Here is a 19,235-nt window from a genome sequence, read left to right on the forward strand (position 1 = left end):
CGGCTGAACACTGTCAGGTTTGCGGGGGCACGCTTTCGTCAGCCTTTTGCAGCCAAAGTAACGCACTGCTTTTGACTGTCAGTAACGGTAATGGTGATGTAATGGTGGAAAAAATAAGTGGTTTGATTATCCTGTTACTGAACAGATTGCGCTTGTCCTCATTTAGATTTATTTACTTAGTTAGAATTATTTATTCCCAACACTGGTCAGGACTGAAATAGACCCCGGGTAAAAATTGACACCGATTCATAACTACATCAAGGTTAAAGCTACATTAACTCTGAGTTAAAGCAACATGGAAACTTTAACATAAAACAGTGTCATATTCGAGCCCACCTCCTGCTTTAATATATTTCTACTTGTTGCTTCCCAGAATAGATGTGATGTCCTTGCTCTGAACCGTTGGCCCACTCTCCTCTAGTATCTGTTCCCTCGTCTGTTTGACTTTCCCTCGCCATTGTAAATCTTTGAGGCCTCTCTATTATTTTTCTTTCATCAATCAATGTCCCTATTTCCTACGCTGACTTAGTCAGTTTGCTGGTTGTCACCATTAACCTTCTCCGTGCTAAAAGGAATCTCAAGCTGTATTGCTTACTGCCTGAGTGTGTTGCTTATTTTTATATAGATTTTTTCTCCCACGCTTCTTACTCAGCGGATAGACGAAAACGGACACAAAGGGGATTTTAGAGTGTGTTTTTTTTTTTTGCACACAAAAGCATTAATTTTATTTGTTGCAATTAACAATATTACTATTTGAATTAATTAAACATTGTTTAGAACATGAGAAAAACGACAACAAAAGAATTAAACAATATTAATGTAAAATGTCCGAAAAGGAATAAGAAGCATTTGCTTATTTACCCCATCGACTTCCTTAATAATCATGTCTCACAACTTGCTCCTCTGTGTATTTACATACAACAAACATCTCACAAATATACATATTTACATAGGTTCATATTCCAAGCAATAGTGAAATATTAATAATAATAATAATAAAAACATATGTAACGGGTGTAATAATAACTTTTATTTTATTGAAATTCCTGCTAAAATATGTGTATAGTTTTTGGTAAATGTCCTGCAATGATGAGTCACAACACCTCATCATCCAGTCCAGCGTGAATGTGGATCTTTGGTGGGACACGTACAACGCGGTTACACATATATACATATTTCTTCTTATTTTATACTCAGCTCTATAAAAATAGAACCAAAAAAAATTGGATAATAGAATGTAACAAAAAATAGCAGAAGAGGGGAGTGGGTGGAAGACATGCTTATTTGTGCCCACCCCTGTTCAATCTTTTATCTTCTGTTGATGTCACTTATCATCATAATCATCAGTAATTTTACCGTCATTATCATCACCATTGCTGTCTCTATATATGTTTAGCATGTTAAATAATATGAATATCGATTATAATAACATTAATAATAATTCTTATTGGTGATTATGGTGACAACTGACTGTTTTGTGGTGTGTGTTGTCCATCATACAAAGCATCTTCCACTTACTGCTGGAAGGGGGCCGCTCCCAGGCAGCAGGACAGGTACTTGGGTTGTTATGTGGCTGCAATTGTTGGAATGGAGTGCGAGGTATTTCACATAGTAAATCAAGGAAGCAAGGTTTTGGGTGCTCTGGGTAGAGTTATTAGCTACAAGAGTATGTGTATGGATGTTAAGAGGGGACCGTATGAGGGTGTGATTGTGCCGACTGTGTTGTATGGAGCAGAGACTTGAAGCCTGAATGCAGATTTGATAAGGAAATTCAATCTTTTTGAGATGAAGTATTGGAGGAGTATGTTAGGGGTGACAAGATTGGATAGATTGAGAAATGAAATTGTGAGAGACAGAACTGGAATAGTAGTGAAACTGAGCAAGCGTGTGGTAATGAGAGTACTCTGTTGGTTTGGACACATGTCGAGGATGGATGAGGAGCAAATGTTGAAGAGGATCTACAGAGCAGAAATAAATGGAAGGAGACCAAGAGGAAGGCCGCAATTGACATGGATGGATGGTGTTATGAGTGCACTGCAGAAAAGAGGTCTCAATATAGTGGAAGCTAGAGCTCTTGTTCATGATAGGAATGAGTGGGGATGTCTTGTAAAAGGATAGTGGGGTGTTTAGATGTGTTCTAAGGGATGGGCAGGGCACTTGTATGATGATCTGGAGGGACGAAAGCATAACCAACTTGGGTGCCGAGGTACTTAACTTGTTTGGGTGTTTGGACATTTGGGTTGGCCATGGTCCAAATTTTGTGTGTGTCTTTTGCTACTTTTCCCTTTTTTTTCTTTGTTCTTGTATGTGTTTGTCTTGCTGTTGGTCACCCCTCTCATGACCGACACCAGGGTAGATAGATAGATAGATAGTTTCGATTCCCGGCTCCTCCATGTTATATGTCCAAGTTTCCTTGGGCAAGACACTGAATCCCTAATGCCCCCAATAAGCAGGTAGGCGCCTTGCATGGCTGACTTCCGATTGGTGTGTGAGTGTGTGTGTGAATGGGTAAGTGTTAAGCACATTGTAAAGCGCTTTGGGAGGTCTTCATTGACTTGAAAAGTGCTATATAAATGCAGACCATTCACCATTTATTTAAAGTTATTTCTATGTGACTGCAGCCCCATTTATTTAGTTTTTGTTTAGTTTTCACCATCATCACTAACATATTTATTCACCTCATTGTTTTTGTTTAAATTCATAATAGAAATAATATTTTTAAGATTTTATTGGGTTTAGGAGGTCCAAAGCTACTATTAATACACATATACTCATCATATTCAACTTGACATTAGGGCTGCACGATTAATCAAAATCTAATCTATATTGCGATGTGATGTAGTGCGATTGTGTAATCACAAGACACTGCGGTTTGAGCCTTGTGTGAACAGACAGGAACTATAAAAAGCTTCCTGAAGTCAAGTCATGTTTATTTGTATAGCTGTTATTTTAAGATTAATATTGCATGTCAATATGATTAGGATTCATGTTGTCTTCCTTTGGAGGCCAATTTTTGTACTTTTTTTTGGAAAAGGTGAAACAACATTTCGTTTTTCTATTGTTTCGACCAATCTAGGAAAAGTCATTACATTTAAAGTTGAAGGGGGAATACGGTGTTTGAAAACTTAAGGCTGCAATCATGACTTTAAGCCAGTAAATGGCTGCAGAGTACCGTAAAATCCGGACTATAGAGCGCACCTGATTATAAGCCGCACGCACTACATTTTACGGGCATTATTGGTTTTGTCCTTACACAAGCCGCACCTGTATATAAGCTGCATGCGCCCACATTAAAACATGTAGCAAAGTCAAAAGCTTATCCCAAATTTGACTTGGTGCCGCGATTGTAACTGTAAATATAGTATACAATCCAAACACCACAATCGGCAACAAGAACGGAAAATGATACCTGTAATTAGAATTTAATGTAGACCTTTTAAGTCCGGGTCCCGTTGAAAGTAATTCAATGAAAAAAATGTATATTTCCAAAGTTAAGGGTGGGAAAAATATATACCGGTATCCACTATTGTCCGCTGCAACAACAAACAGATTTAACTAAGCTTCACCCCACTTCCCGTCAGCCTGCGTTTGCTCCGCCCCTTCTTTTTGATTCGCTCGTAGAAAACATATCACAATAAGTCTCTAAAATAAATACATTACAAAAATCTACAGTTGCAAATACATATTATACATGGTTACACATATTTACAAAGAAAGACTGTACACCGAGAGACTTTTCAAAGCTTTAATAATCTCATCTCATCAGCCGTACCGCTTATCCTCATTAGGGTCGCGGGGGGGCTGGAGCCCATCCCAGCCATCTCCGGGCAGTGGGCAGGGGACACCCTGAACTGGTTGCCAGCCAATCGCAGGGCACACAGGGACAGACAACTCATTCGCTCATTCACACCTAGGGACAATTTGGACCGGCCAATTCACCTGAAATGCATGTTTTTGGAACGTGGGAGGAAACCGGAGTGCCCGGAGGAAACCCACGCAAGCACGGGGAGAACATACAAACTCCGCACAGGAAGTCTGGAGCTGGATTTGAACCCACGACAGGTTCCCATGACATGAACTGTGCCGCACAAGCGCTAACCACTGCGCCGCCGTGCTGCCCAGCTTTAATAATAATAATATAATTTTCATCCCAAACCGTGCCTGTGAAAGGTACCAACGCGCTACCAATAACACGCTCGCAACGCATCATGCGTATCTGTTAAAAAAAGCCATACCGCAATTGCGAAATTAGAAGCTAGGTACTTTGGCTTTGATGCTAGGTCCTTAGCTTGGCCTCTCTGTCCACTCCACGCATCGGCCCGGTATTGCAGTACCTCCGGGAACGGTGCATTCGCAATGATCGCAACAAGGCTTTAGGGCTAGGACCTTAGCTTAGCCTTTTGGCTGAGAGTAAGTGTCCCGGCTCCTAGGCTTTGTAGCGTATAATGAACTGACCGATAACGGATAATGGATAATGAATAACGAAGATAGAACAATAACCCTTAAAAACCCCAAAACCCCATTCACGGTTAACCGTCCTCATCTTTCTCCTTATAACTGCCGTCATTAAGGGCGACTTCCTCATTATCGGAAAGAACCTTTGTCAAACTGACAATTCGTACGCAAACTAAGAGGATGCCGTCTACCTCGGCGCACTTATTCCACCGGTCTAAATCTTACTTTTTGTACTCGAGTGCCGCTGGTGGCAGTTAGAAAAATTACATAAATTCGCCGCTTCACTGAATAAGCCGCAGGGCTGAACATTTTGGAAAAAAGTAGCGGATTATAGTCCGGAATTTACGGTAATTAATACATGATTTGCTTTCAAAGGAATGGCATTTCTGAGAAGCGCTCAAATAAACCATTTTTCATCTTTTATGGTTTGGTTCCGCCCCAAACAGGCCTGATAAAAGTAAGATAATAGCAGATAGACGCAGTGGAAAATAAAGTATAAGGGCTCTTTGAACTTAGTTGGGCATTGTAAACACACACTTAATGGAGAAAATATATACTTTCAACATCCTCAAAAGACACACCCCAACTTTAAAGAAAATATAATTTAAAGGGATTTTTCTGTGTTTTTAACAGTGTCGGGTCTTTTCACCCGAGACAACAGGAGGGTTAAGTACTCACTAAACACAAAACTAGCTCAGAAAATAAACTTTACTCTTAAAATAGAAAATCGCATCATAATCGTAATTAGTTTTTTTTCCCAAAATTGTTCAACCATACTTGATGTTATTAATACCAATACAGTGGAACCTCTGTTTTCGAACGCCTCTCAGTTCGAACAAATCGGAGTCCGACCAAAAATGTCGAGAAATTCTTGCTTCGCTGTTCGGTCAAAAAATCGGAGATCGAACGCCGGTAATGCGTGAGTGCGTACGCTAGGGTGCGATGCTGAGCGGCGTACGGGTGTTTTAGCCCCTTATTATGCCTCTGTAGAAAGTCAGTGCAAGCAGCAAAGTTGCTACAGGTGAAAAAAGAAAAGTAATGCGTACAACTATTGTATTTAAGAAAGAAATAATAGCAAAATATGAAGGAGGTGTGCGAGTGTCTGATCTTGCCAGGGAATACAGCATGGCTAAATCTACGATCAGTACGATACTAAAGAATAAGGAGGCTGTGAAATCTAGTGATGTGGCTAAGCGAGTGAGTGTTATAAGCAAGCAACGGCCGTCCACCTGGGCCTTCTGTTGACCACCACAAAGGTAAGAAATCCCATCCATAATTCTTTTCTTTATGCTTTTTAAAAAAAAATTTACACGTTCATGTTAGCGTAATCTTTCGTACGGAAGATTACGAAAACGCGAACGTACGATTAGCCTGGGTTAGCTTTATGTGGGCGTTGGAACAGAGCCCAACTTTCAGGCTGTTGGAACGGAGCCCCCTTTCCAATGAACCGCTCACCACTTGTTGTGGAGACCCGGGTGCTAAATGACTTGTAAACGACTTAATTTTTTAAAAATTTTTACACGTTCATGTTGGCGTAATCTTTCGTACGGAAGATTGCGATAACGCGGACGTACGATTAGCCTGGGTTAGCTTTATGTTTACGTTAAACATTCAAGGTAAACATTCAGGGTGTTGGAATGGATTAAAACGATTTACATTATTTTTAATGGGAAAAATGATTTCGGTGATCGAACAAATCGGTTTTCGAACAGGGTTCTGGAACGGATTATGGTCGAGAACTGAGGTTCCACTGTACTGGATACTGACAACATTGGGTACACACCACCTTTTGAAATTCAATGACTTAATAAATGCAATATTCATCCCTTTTGATTAAAAAAAAACAAAAAAAAAACAGCACTACAGGACAACCAAACTCTTATCAAAAACTGTTACCGATTCCTTAAAATAAGACTCGCCCATCCCATAGTAAGTGTCAATATTTTTTTAATTTAAACTTGGCAATATTTTTGTTTTTATCAGTGTAGAGTAAGATCAGGCCTTGAGAATCCATCCCCATCCGACCCGGCCAGCAAATATTGAAACCCTACCCGAAATCCGACTAATTAACTAGATTGACAAGACCCCTCCGAAGCAAACCCCAGCACAAACTAGATAATTGATAAAGAATAAAACAATTTTTTTTTAGTTATTTGCATCGAAACACACACAAAAACAACCTGCATTAAGAAGCGTTAAAACAAAATTAATAGGAACTCTTTCAGAAACACTTTTTAGAAAAATGAAAAAATCACACCAAAAACAGATCTGCTGTAAAGAGTAACTTAATAAATAAACAAGCTAGATAGAATACAACATTACAAAATTGAATAAATAAGAACAAAAATAACGTAATAAGACAACTATTAAAATAAATTAATAACCAAACAAAGGTAAATATGAGTAAAAATAAGCCTACTAATACCGTAACTACTCCAACAAGAAAAAACAAGATAAAAAACAATCGTGTTAAAAAAAAAAAAAGCAATAGCTCAGTGTAATACAATATATTTCAAACATAAATAGACAAATAAATGTTATAAATTTTGCAACATGAATAGAATAAAAGCTTTGACTCTGCTATTGCCTTGCCAATGGTTTGCAAATTGCAGCCTCGTTTCTTGGTCTTCATTGCAGTGAAATAAAGGAAATGGTTAAAGCCCCAGAAAATAATTAAAATGTAAATTTCAAAAGCAGGATATTATTTTCGTGGTTTAGGAACAATATGGCAACTGCTGAGCAATGTTTAAAAGACATTCTCCGCTGATCTGTCGCTGCGTTAAAAACCCACTCGCTGGTTGCACTGTTATACAGCAAGGATCGTACTAAATTTGCAAGTTTGTAGTATAAAATGGAGCTTATTCCCCTGCATGGATTTAAAATAAGCAACAAAAGAGAAGTGGTGGTTTAAAAAACAATTTAAAAAAAAAAGCTGCGCCCGGCCCATTACCTAAACTGATGATTAACCTTTCAGGCCCGACCCAAATTTTGTTGGGTTCGGGTTTACGAATTTACCTCCAGTGTAGAGTAATTTATCTTTATTTTGAACTAAAATCAAATTTTACTTTGAAAAATAATCTGCAATTGCCTGGTATCGGCATAATACTGATACAGGACGATTTTTGGACGGCAAACTATTAAGAACAAAAAAAAGGACATCAATATCTATTCTTGGAATTCAGTTTGTTCTCGACAAAAATGACATCTATTAACTAAAAAAATATATATTTAAAATGATATGTTTAAACAATATTCAAGTTAGAGCAGCACGGCGGGGCAGTGGTTAGCGCGTGTGCGGCACAGTTCTGAGGTCATGATATCGAACCTCCTGTGTGATGTTTGCATGTTCTCCCCGTGCTTGTGCGGGTTTCCTCCGGGCACTCCAGTTTCCTCCCACATTCCAAAAACATGCATGTCAGGTTAATTGGCTGGTCCAAATTGTCCCTAGGTGTGAATGAGCAAGTGAGTTGTCTGTCTCTGTGTGCCCTACGACCGGCTGGCAACCAGTTCAGGGTGTCCCCTGCCAACTGCCCGAAGATAGCTGGGATGGGCTACAGCACCCCCGCCACCCCTACTGAGGGTAAGCGGTTCAGATAATGGATGGATTGATGAATATTCAGGTTACAAAATGAGCCACATTTTTCTATTAAATGTCAGGCTTTTGAATTTAGTGGGTAAAGTCTTCTTTCAATAAACAGTACATTTTTAAATCCAAAATAAACTTTAACTTTTTTTACTCATTTACTGTACAATTTTTGGGGGGTGAAAATTCTGTGTAGTAAAAGTTCCAATGGATAATAAAGACATAGGACTTTGCATCAGTATCAGTTTAAAAAATGGTATTGAAGGGCAGCACGGCGGCGCAGTGGTTAGCACATGTGCGGCACAGTTCATGTCCTGGGAACCTCCTACGTGGGTTCAAAACCAGCTCCAGACTTCCTGTGCGGAGTTTGTATGTTCTCCCCCGTGCTTGCGTGGGTTTCCTCCCGCATTCCAAAAACATGCATTTCAGGTGAATGGGTTCGGGTCCAAATTGTCCCTAGGTGTGAATGAGCGAGTGAGTTGTCTGTCCCTGTGTGCCCTGCGATTGGCTGGCAACTAGTTCAGGGTGTCCCCTGCCCACTGCCCGATGATTTCTGGGATGGACTCCAGCACCCCTGCGACCCTACTGAGGATAAGCGGTGCAGCTAATGAGATGAGATGAGAAATGGTATTGAACATCTCTAACTTTCATGAATACTATTTTTTTCCCTCTCATTTTGCATACTATATCGCATTTTCAACGAGCCAATCGTCACTACAATTTGTATGTATTGAATAAGTGCTCTAATATTTATATCACAAATTGGAAACATTTATATTTATTCCTTTAAAATATATACATGTATTAATCTTGCGGCTGTTTGATAAAAAATGTATGTTGGCCTTGGTAGGGACGGGTGCCAACAGGCTGTACTTGCCCAAGACACACCACAGGGAATGTCGCCCCTATGACCCGAGTGCAGTGTTTTTCAACCTTTTTTGAGCCAGGGCATGCTTTTTAAATTGCAAAAATTTTGCGGCACACCACTATACAAAAAATGTTATAAAATGACACTGAACAGTATGTTTAATTACAATATAATTTATAATACCCCCAGTTTTTACAGCACAGACACTTGACAATGACATAATATTTGTAGAAAATGATTCATAAATGTTTTATAAAATTTTTAATTTTAAAACGTGACATTGGATAATTCCTCTCGGCACACCTGACGATCTGTCACGGCACACTAGTAGTGTAGTGAATTTCCCTTAGGGGATGAATAAAGTATCTATCTATCTATCTATCTATCTATCTATCTATCTATCTATCTATCTATCTATCTATCTATCTATCTATCTATCTATCTATCTATCTAGTGGTTGAAAATCACTGCCCTAGTGGTTAAGGGATCTAACCAACCAACATGTGAGGATTCAAAGTAATGAATGCATTTGTGGGGACTATTTGCTGCTTCCTGTTCATTCCATTACTTTAACATGTTCAATGCTATTACATATAGATACGTTTCAGAAGCATTAACCCTGAGGGCAAAAAAAAAAAAAAAAAAATTTTTTTTTCTTTTTTTTTTCAAAAAACTCACAAAGGGTTTGGCCCTGGTCATCGGTAAGTATTAAGCCTCTAGGAATAATTTCAGTATTGAATGAAATACTTGAATGAAAACTTTATTTCCAACATTAAAATAAAAACAGGACAAAAACAATAACTCAACACCAAAAGAATGTTACATAACATGTTCGAAAAGGGGTAGTAAGAAGCAGATGCTTATTTTCCCTACCCCTTCATCTTCCCTATTAAATGCATTTTACAGATCCTCTTCTCCTCTTGTGTCTAATATAACAATGGATATACGTATTACATAGGTCGGATATCTATAATTATAATAATAACAATAGTCACATATTTTATACACTAATCTTCGTAGTACCCATCCTTCATAATGCCTCTAGTCACCAAACACCACTGCGTCACCAATGTTAATTACAACAATAGTAATAATGTAATTAATAACAGTTATGATATAACAATAACAACAATGTTAACCATAGTTGTAAACGTACTATTCCCAATCTCTCGTATCACTCATACCCAATTTTCTTCATCTCTGTATTCCTCCATTGTTTTTTTGTATTTATATTTGAACAAATGATTAGTTGGACATTGTTTGATCTCGTCTTGGAAATTGTTCCAAAGTTTGACTCCACACATAGACACACAAATACTTTTCCTGGTAGTTCTTACCTTTGGGATTATGAATTTACTACAGCCCCTTAAGTTGTAATTTCCCTCTTTCCAAATGAATCATTTTTGGATGTTTTTGTTGACCTTAAATACCAGTTGTGCAGTGAAAGATTTTACTAAATCATCCAATTTTAATAATTTGGACTGCAGGAATAAAGTATCAGTATGATCTTGATATCCTACCCTGTGTATGGTTCTAATTGCACGTTTTTGGAGTATGATTAATAACCATTCGATGGCAGCAGTGGCTTTAATCAGATCTTAGTCCACACATTGAGGAGGCCCAACTTCCTAGTGTTGCTTCCTGTTTCCAATGAATGAGTGTTTGTAGGCGTCCCGGTATAGCGAGTAGGCAGAGTGAAGCATCTGGTGAGTCGCGAAATATGGACAGATTGTAATAGACAAAAAAAAAAGACAAAAGTCCCATCGTTATTGTCCAGTCAGAGAGGTATGACACTTCTGCGTCTGCGGGAATGCAGTCGCCAGAGGGAACGTGATCGTCATGGTGATCAGAATCGTGTCTGTAAAGTAAGCTATTTTTAGTTGTGTATTTCTCAGATTCCGATGCTATGAAATCAACTTGTTTAACCTGTTTTTCTATTTTCAATATGCAAGTACCGTATTTTCCGCACTATAAGGCGCACAGGGTTATAGGGCGCACCCCGAAAAAATAGTTTTTGGTCCTATATTTGACATACATAAGACGCACCGGATTATAAGGCGCTACAATGGGAACGTCGACAAAACAGTCAGATAGTTTAACTTTCAAACTTATTACCCCCTTAACATTCCGAAAGCTTGCAAAGAAGCAAATACGTGTCGTAGACACGTGCGGATGCGGTGTCCGCACGATGTCACTCAAATGCATCGTTCCAAATATCATTCGGAAGGTTAAAGTCTTGGGATTCAAGAAATGCCAACCATTCCTTAGTTTCTATTGTCTTTTTCGCTCGCAACTTTACTGTGCATATGACAATAAACACTTGGAATTGAGTTTAATTTAAAAATAGACACTCCATTCCATCCATTATCTGCACCGCTTATCACAGAAACATCGAGTTGAGTCTGAAACAAGATACAGGGAAAATATATAGCCAGAGTAGCTCACCGAAGTCGTTGTGTTCAATAATAATGTGCAACCATGGTCCTCTTATATCCGTGAGTGTAGTAAATCCAGGAGAGTAAAATATTTACAAATACAGTACAGAATAGTAAAATACTGTTTTATCTATGCCGTCAACCCAACGTGCTATTCACATTCATCTTTTTCGGCCAATTGCAGGCTTTGTTTTGCCGCTTTAGCCTATGCCAGCCTGGAAATGATAAAAAGGATCCGCCCCCTTTACCTCCGAATAACTTTAGCCAATAGTGATTAATTCAACTGATGATTGACACATTGGTTAGCCAATGAAACGCCGGTAAATAAATCTCACCAGACACCACGGACTACTTGGCGTTCGGGGGAAAATCTAGTCGGGGGCTGCTGTATTAGTTGCAAGACTTTGCGACTTAATATTGATCCATAAATAAGGCGCACTGTATTATAAGGCGCATGGTCAGCTTTTGAAAAAAATAAAGGCATTTACGTGCGCCTTATAGTGCGGAAAATACAGTAATCATTACACACACACACACATAGTCACGTATCAAAGATCCATATTTTCAGTCTAATTCCATTGTTTTAATACGTTTTCAATGTGGATCTATTGTATGTAATGTAATATGCATGCGCGACTCTATCCATTCACTGCGCATGTGCGACCTTTCAATAAACCACGCCTACTGACCCGGATGTTGTCAGTTCGGCCTGGGCGGCCAGGCGGGATGGCGGCCGGGCCGGGCTCACTACATTTGCGCAGTAGTTTTGAACTTTATAAATGCCTGGACTTGAATATTTTTGCCAGAAATGGAGTTGTATTGATATATAGCTCGGACAGTGTCATCATTTCACCAAATTAATGCATTGTCTATGCATAGTTCATGCGTCCCTTCAGTTTTCTTCCAATACAGTGTTATTTTGCTAGCAAAGTGTGGGCAGCTCATTTGACAGTGTGTAATATTTAGTGCTTCCTGGTGGTACAAAAGATTAATTTACCAAAAAAGCAAAACATTAATTTGAATACTAGGAAAGATAAATGAAATTGCATACCACTTTTAATTTAAAAAAAAAGAAAATGTATATATTGTAGGTCGATACAATTGTATTTCTTTTACTAGTGGAATACCTACTTGGGTTGCCGGCATATTTGTGTGCCGTGGTTTTTGCTCGCATGAGACAACAGTGCCATGTAGTCAAATAGTACACACTAGGGCTCTGAGGGTGCACCCTGGTGCCCGTGGGCACCATGTTGGAGAGCCCTGATTAAGATATTGGAGGTAAGTAAATTTCTGTTTAATATGCATCCCAGAAACATACCTTATTTTCTAATGGAGGATGAGCCTTCAAGGTTTCTTTTGATGTCTTACAGCTATTTAACTACAATACTAAATTTTCTGTTGGCCTTCAAAATCTGATAAAAACATCAAATATTGAAAGAATCGGACTGTTGAGAAGCAAATGATGGTCTTCACGATGTCACCAGTCACTGGAAAGCTTTAACTCTTGGGATTCAAGATATGATGACCATTTAAAAATATACTCATCACAGAAACATCATGATCATTCTGAAACAAGATACTGGAATACTAATGAGCCAAAAACGTCATATTGCAGCTATCACATTCGATGTTAGTATACAACCATGACCTCGCTACATCTGCAAGAGTCTAGTGAATCCAGTGTGTAAAATATTCACTCTAAACACACACAATAATGACCACAGATAATAAAATAAGCTGAAAAGCATCTCTGCATCAATGGGCGTTCCTTGTTGCTAGCCGTCTGTCTAACCAATGTAAAGTAAAAATTAGCAAATATTTTAGGTTTGAAAACTGGTCGTCTCCAAATGACCACTTTTGGAAACCCCTAAACCAACCCTTGGCAAAATGTGTAAAATAAAATCTTTAGTTTTTCTGATTGTGATCAAATTTGCCAAGGCAGTAGTCAAGGCTTCAAGCTATTGTCTTACCTGTTTTCCAGTCATTTATTTGCAAAATAAAAATCAGGCGAGAATAAAAACCTTCTATTTATGTGTATTCTAACTCAGATTTGTCAATGTTAATAGCATTTGAAGTAAATTTTTGGGGAAAAGTTACCTTTCAAAGGAGACTAAAACCATCCATATCCTCCAAATGGTTAAAGAACAGCATTCAGTTTACTTTGGGTGTCTCATAAATTGGGATTTTAGGCGAACTTTACAGAAACGTTTAAGAGGTTAAAAGTGAGAAGCAAAAAATATACAAAATATGATAAATAACAAGTCTGGTTGACATTTTTTTTTAAACATTTTTATGTTAGCTGCTCCCTTACTTATTAATTTTAGACCTATCCTCTTTGAATATCTCATGGTTTCTCTCCTCCATCAGCTGACCTTTTTTTCCCTTTTATCGCTCCTTCCTTTTTATCTTCACTTCCTCAACATCCCCTTCACTGCCTCACTCCCCCGCACTAGATCCGGCCTTTCTGCTTTCTTTCCGCTTTCCCTTATTCCTAACTTTTCTTCCCCCTCTTCTTCCAGGTCTGCAGCCAGTGTTCTGGAGCCGGGATGACGTGGCCCAATGGCTGCGGTGGGCGGAGAAAGAGTTTGCGCTTCGGCCAATCACAAGTGGCTCCTTCCAGATGAACGGGAAAGCCCTCTTACTGCTCACCAAGGAGGACTTCCGCTACCGCTTGCCTCATTCTGGTACTCACTCTAGCGGACATTTTTCATCCAATTCATAATCTGAACAATTATTTGATTACAATAATATATCCAGGGACATGGATAGTTGTTCACAATTTCTTAACGTTGAATCTGTGGGGAATCGAACCAGGAGGCGATAGGGTCGGATTCTATCCACTAGACCACTAATAGATACATGTGAAGAGGCATTTAATCTTATAAGATTATCACACTATTTTTAGTCACGGTACCAGATATGTTAGATAAGAGAGAATTTTGTTTCACATGTTCCCTAGCTCAAACTAAACCTTGCACGGGACAAACGTTTTGATTACTTGCAACCATGTGTTTGCTTACAGTGCCATGAAAAAGTATTTGCCCCCTTCCTGACTTCTGTGTTTTTTGCATATTTATCACTCACAAAGGTTTCAGATCATTTAACCAATTTTTAAACCACAGAGACAACCCAAGGAAATACCAAATGCAATTTTGAAATTTTGATTCCATTAAGGCACAAAGAAAAAGAAAACCTATCTGGCCCCATGTGAAAAAATAATTGTCACCTAAACCCAATAGCGAATTGGGCCATTTGGCAGCAATAAAAGGGATCAAATGTTTAGGATAAATGGTAATCATGTTTATACAACCCTGTGAAGGAAATCTAGCCCACTCATCTTTGCCTAATTGAGGTGATGAGGTGCATGTAGATGATACCTGTGTCACAGCGCTCAGGGATCTACCCTGGTGAGAAGCAGGAGGAGCTAGGCCCGGAGCCAAACAACGGGGCCCAGAATCTCCGCGTGACACAAGCATCAAACCAATGCAGAATATCAGAACACTTCTCAGTGAAATGGCCCCAAACAAACAAACAAACAAACAAGGAGAAGGAGCGGCTCCAGTTTGATGCCAATGCATCTTGGATGCAACAGCAAAAGGAGACGCTGATCGACGTACAGACAATGACTACAATCATCAGATTTGGACTGAAGGAGAAGAAAGTAGTGAAGGTCCCTTACCTCATTAACAACATCCCTAACAAGATCTACCAGCTAAGGCAATAGCTAGAGAACCTGAGGAAGATGTTCAAGGGGACGAGGGAGGGAGAGAGAGGTCCTCGAGCAGAAGTGCAGAACAGCATCCGCAAGAATCTCATGACTCTGAGGAAGAGCAGAGTCATACATGAGAAGGAAAAAAGAGCAGGCCAGGTAGAGAGCTGCCTTTTATAGCAAATTTATTGGGTTCTCAAAGCAGCTAACCAACTTTTCTCATTACACACATTTCTTTCGCACTCCTAACCTAAGAGGCAGTGTTGTGGAATGCGAAAGAAGTGTGTGGAATGATAAAAATTGGTCAAGGTATTAGAGAAGGAAGTGAATGGTGGAATGATGAGGTCTCAGAGGCTGTGACAGAGAAGAGGCGTGCCTTTGAGGAATGGCTGCAAGATAAGAGTGGTGATGCGTATGAAAGGTATAAAGTGAAGAGAAGGTTGGTAAAAGCGTTAGTGGAAGCAGCGAAAAGGAAAGCGAATGATGAATGGTGTCGAAAGATAGGAGTGAACTTTGAGGAAAGGAGAAAAGTGTTCTGGAAAGAAGTGAAAAGAGTAAGAAAGAGCGAGTCTGGAAAAGAAGAGAATGTGAAAGATAAGGACGGTAGATTGCTGGTTATCAGTAGTGCAGTCAGGACGAGATGGGAAGAGTATTTTGAGGAGTTGCTAAATGTGAAGGATGGGAGAGAAGTGAGAGTCGAGGTGATCGGTGGTATGGGGAGAATGCCCGTGTTGGGTGATTTAAATGTGAAGCCTGTGGAAACATAAGAGGTGTAAGAAATGAAATAAGGAAGGCGCCTGGGTTGGATGGTTGTACTGCTGAATGCTTGAAAAAAGGTGGCATGGTTATGATTGACTGGTTAGTACGCTTGTTGAATGTATGCTTTTTAAGTGGTGTGGTTCTTATTGATTTGCGTAGTGTATGTGTGGTGCCATTGTATAAGGGTAAAGGTGATAAGTATGATTGCAGCAATTCGAGAGGTATCAGTTTCTTGTCTGTGCCGGGTAAGCTGTATGGAAGAGTCTTGATTAAGAGAGTGAGCGGAAGAACGAATGAGGTGGTGATGGAGGAGCAGAGTGGTTTCAGGAAAGGAAGAGGATGTCTGGATCAGGTGTTTACAGTACGACAGGTGTGTGAGAAATATTTTGCAAAAGATCGGATGTTTATTTGGCTTTCATGGACTTGGAAAAAGCATATGACAGAGTTGATAGAGAGGCGTTGTGGCAAGTGATGGTAATGTATGGAGTGGGTGGAAAGTTGTTGGAAGCATTGAAGAGTTTTTATGTGAACAGCAGAGCATGTGTGAGAGTAGGGAGTGAGACAAGTGAGTGGTTCCCTGTGTTTTCAGGTGTGAGACATGGGTGTGTGATGTCACCATGGCTGTTTGATGTGTACATGGATGGTGTGGTGAGGGAGGTGAATGCAAGAGTATTTGGCAGAGGTGTAGAGATGATGGACAACAGTGTGGCAGGTAAGTCAGTTGTTGTCTGCAGATGACACAGCGCTTGTGGCTGATTCTGAGGAAACATTGAGAAGGTTGGTAATGCAGTTTGGAAGAGTATGTGATAGGTGTAAGTTATGTGTGAATGTTGGGAAGAGTAAGGTGATGAATTGTTCGCGTGATGGAGTGGGCATTGCGTTAGAAATAAGGTTGCATGGACAGGTGCTGGAAGAAGTTGAAAGCTTTAGGTACTTGGGTTGTGATGTGGCTGCAGTTGGTGGAATGGAATGCTAGGTATTGCACAGAAGCAAGGTTTTGGGTGCTTTGACGAGAGTGATGAGCAACAAGAGTATGAGTGGATTTTAAGAGGGGACTGTATGAAAGTGTGATTGTGCCGACTGTGTTGTATGGTGCAGAGACTTGGAGCCTGAACGCAGGTTTGAGAAGGAAATTAAATGTTGAGATGAAGTGTTTGTATGTTAGGAGTGACAAGATTGGATGGATTGAGAAATTAAATTGTGAGACAGAACTGGAGTAGTAGTGGAACTGAGCAAGCGTGTGTATTAGAAAGTACTCTGTTGGTTTGGACACATGGAGAGGATGGATGAGGAGTGAATGTTGAAGAGGATCTACAGAGCAGAAGTAAATGGAAGGAGACCAAGAGGAATGCCGCGAGTGACGTGGATGGATGGTTTTATGAATGCACTGCAGGAAAGAAGTCTAAATCTAGTGGAAGCTACAGCTCTTGTTGGTGATAGGAATGAGTGGAGAGGTCTTGTAAAAGGATAATGGGATGTTTGGACGCGTTCTAGGGGATGGGCAGGGCATCCGTATGATGCGGCAGGGGTAAACCAGTGAAAGCTGTCGGGCCCTGCTGTTGAACAGAAGAGTGTGTTGTGTCACCCTGACCAGAGTAACATGGGCGCTTTCTTGTGTCTCGTTTCATCTGGAGGAACAAAAGCATGACCAACTTAGGTGCCGAGGTGCCTAACTACTTTGGGTGTTTGGGTGTTTGGGCATTTGGGTTGGCCATGGTCCAAAAATGTTTATTTTTATTTTTTAATTTTTTTTTTTCCTCCCCCTTTTTATTTTCTTTGTTATTGTATGTGTTTGTCTTGCTGTCGGTCACCCCTCTTGAGGGATATGGCCAAGGTAGATGGATAGACAAAGCAGCGACCTTGCAAGAAGCGTCCAGCTCAATTGCTCCATAGAGGGGACTGACCTCCACTTTAAAAAGATTGATAGATACTTAATTCATCCCCGTAGGGAAATTCGCAGTTCCAGCAGTATCCTTGTGTTGAAAAATAAAATAATAAAATAAAAGATATAGAATACAAACATACCCAATATAACGTGTTGATATAGAGTATTTAAATAGTACTACGGAAAATACACATTGTAATAAAAATAGGGTAATATGCAAATGTGAGGGTGGGGTTTAATGTGGGCTTTTAGTCCCCCGGGTGGAGTTAAAGAGCCTCATGGCATGAGGAAGAAATGGTCTCCTCAGTCTGACCGTGAAACAAGACTGTGACAGCTGTCCTTCTGTTTGGAGATGATGCTATGTAGTGGATGTGATGAATTTTCCATGATTGACCGCAGCTTGTTCAGTGCCCGTCTCTCAGCTACAGTTGTCAGGCTGTCCAGCTCTGTGCCCAAAACAGCCCGCTTTCCTCAGCAGTTATTTAAGACGAGAGGTATCCTTCTTTTTAGCGCTGCCTCCCCAACACACTGCCGCATAGAAGAGGGCGCTTGCCACAACAGTCTCATAGAGCATTTGCAGGAGCTTTTTGCAAGATGTTGAAGGAGAAAGTACAGTGTCAGAGTTTATAAAGATATAAACTCTTTGCTAGCTGAATTATTCAGATAAAAACACTTATTGAGTTTTGACCTCCTTCGCGAATAAAGCGAGCACGGCCCAGTCGCCATCTTACCCGGGTCGTACTGACTACATCCGGTCAGTAGGCGTGGTTTATTGACGTCACACATAAACAGGAAATCAAGTCACACATGAGTGTCATATTACATTACAATGAAATTAGACTGATCTTTGAAACGTGACTGTGTGTGTGTGTGATGATTACTTAGACTGATCTTTGTAACGTGACTATGTGTGTGTGTGTGAAGATTACTTGTATATTAGGAATACAAAAACAGGTTAATTTCATAGCATGGGAGTCTGATAAATACACCACTAAAAATAGCTAACTTTACATTTCCCCCCTGTTGTGAATTTCAAAGAACATCAATAAAAACAATACCAGCGGTTTCAAATTAAAACATCGTAAAAGAAAACATCAGATTGGTAATCTCATGGAGAGGCAAAAACCTTCAAAAAGGGAAAAAAAAATCCTCTCCTCTCAGGAATGTCTTTTTCTGGAAAAACAGGATAAAACACAAAGACACAAAAAACAAACAAAAAAATTGGACAACTAAAATGAACAAAAACAACAAAAAAAGCTTATTTTTTAGTGTAGTTCATTCTTCTCAAAAATGAAAACAAATCTCCAGTTAAGCAATCGTTAACTATAAGGGTCATTGATGGAGACCGCGAGAATTAAAATAAACAAAATAAAAAGGAAAGAACCCCAAAATCCTTTTCAAAACTTGCATCGCTAACTAGGCAACAGATTATCTCATATACCCATTCAGCCCATGCCTTTATGGCCTTCAATGCGTACGGGAAGACCTTTCTAAAGACATTGTTAATTCATCACATTTGCAATACCATTGGAACGCCCGCT

General features: G+C 39.7%; 1 protein-coding gene across 2 annotated transcripts in view; it reads left to right on the forward strand.

Moving 5' to 3' along the window:
• Positions 1-19,235, forward strand: part of etv6 (ETS variant transcription factor 6) — a 65,546-nt gene that overhangs the window by 19,426 nt on the left and 26,885 nt on the right. For both annotated transcript variants that reach the window (XM_088348017.1, XM_088348018.1), the window contains one exon: positions 13,861-14,025. In XM_088348017.1, the coding sequence (XP_088204143.1) occupies positions 13,861-14,025 (165 nt within the window). The remainder of the gene's footprint in view (positions 1-13,860; positions 14,026-19,235) is intronic.

This window comes from Urocampus carinirostris, chromosome 11 (genome assembly GCF_059441175.1).
Source record: "Urocampus carinirostris isolate Australia breed hairy pipefish chromosome 11, RoL_Ucar_1.0, whole genome shotgun sequence".
NCBI classification, from domain to species: Eukaryota; Metazoa; Chordata; class Actinopteri; order Syngnathiformes; family Syngnathidae; genus Urocampus; species Urocampus carinirostris.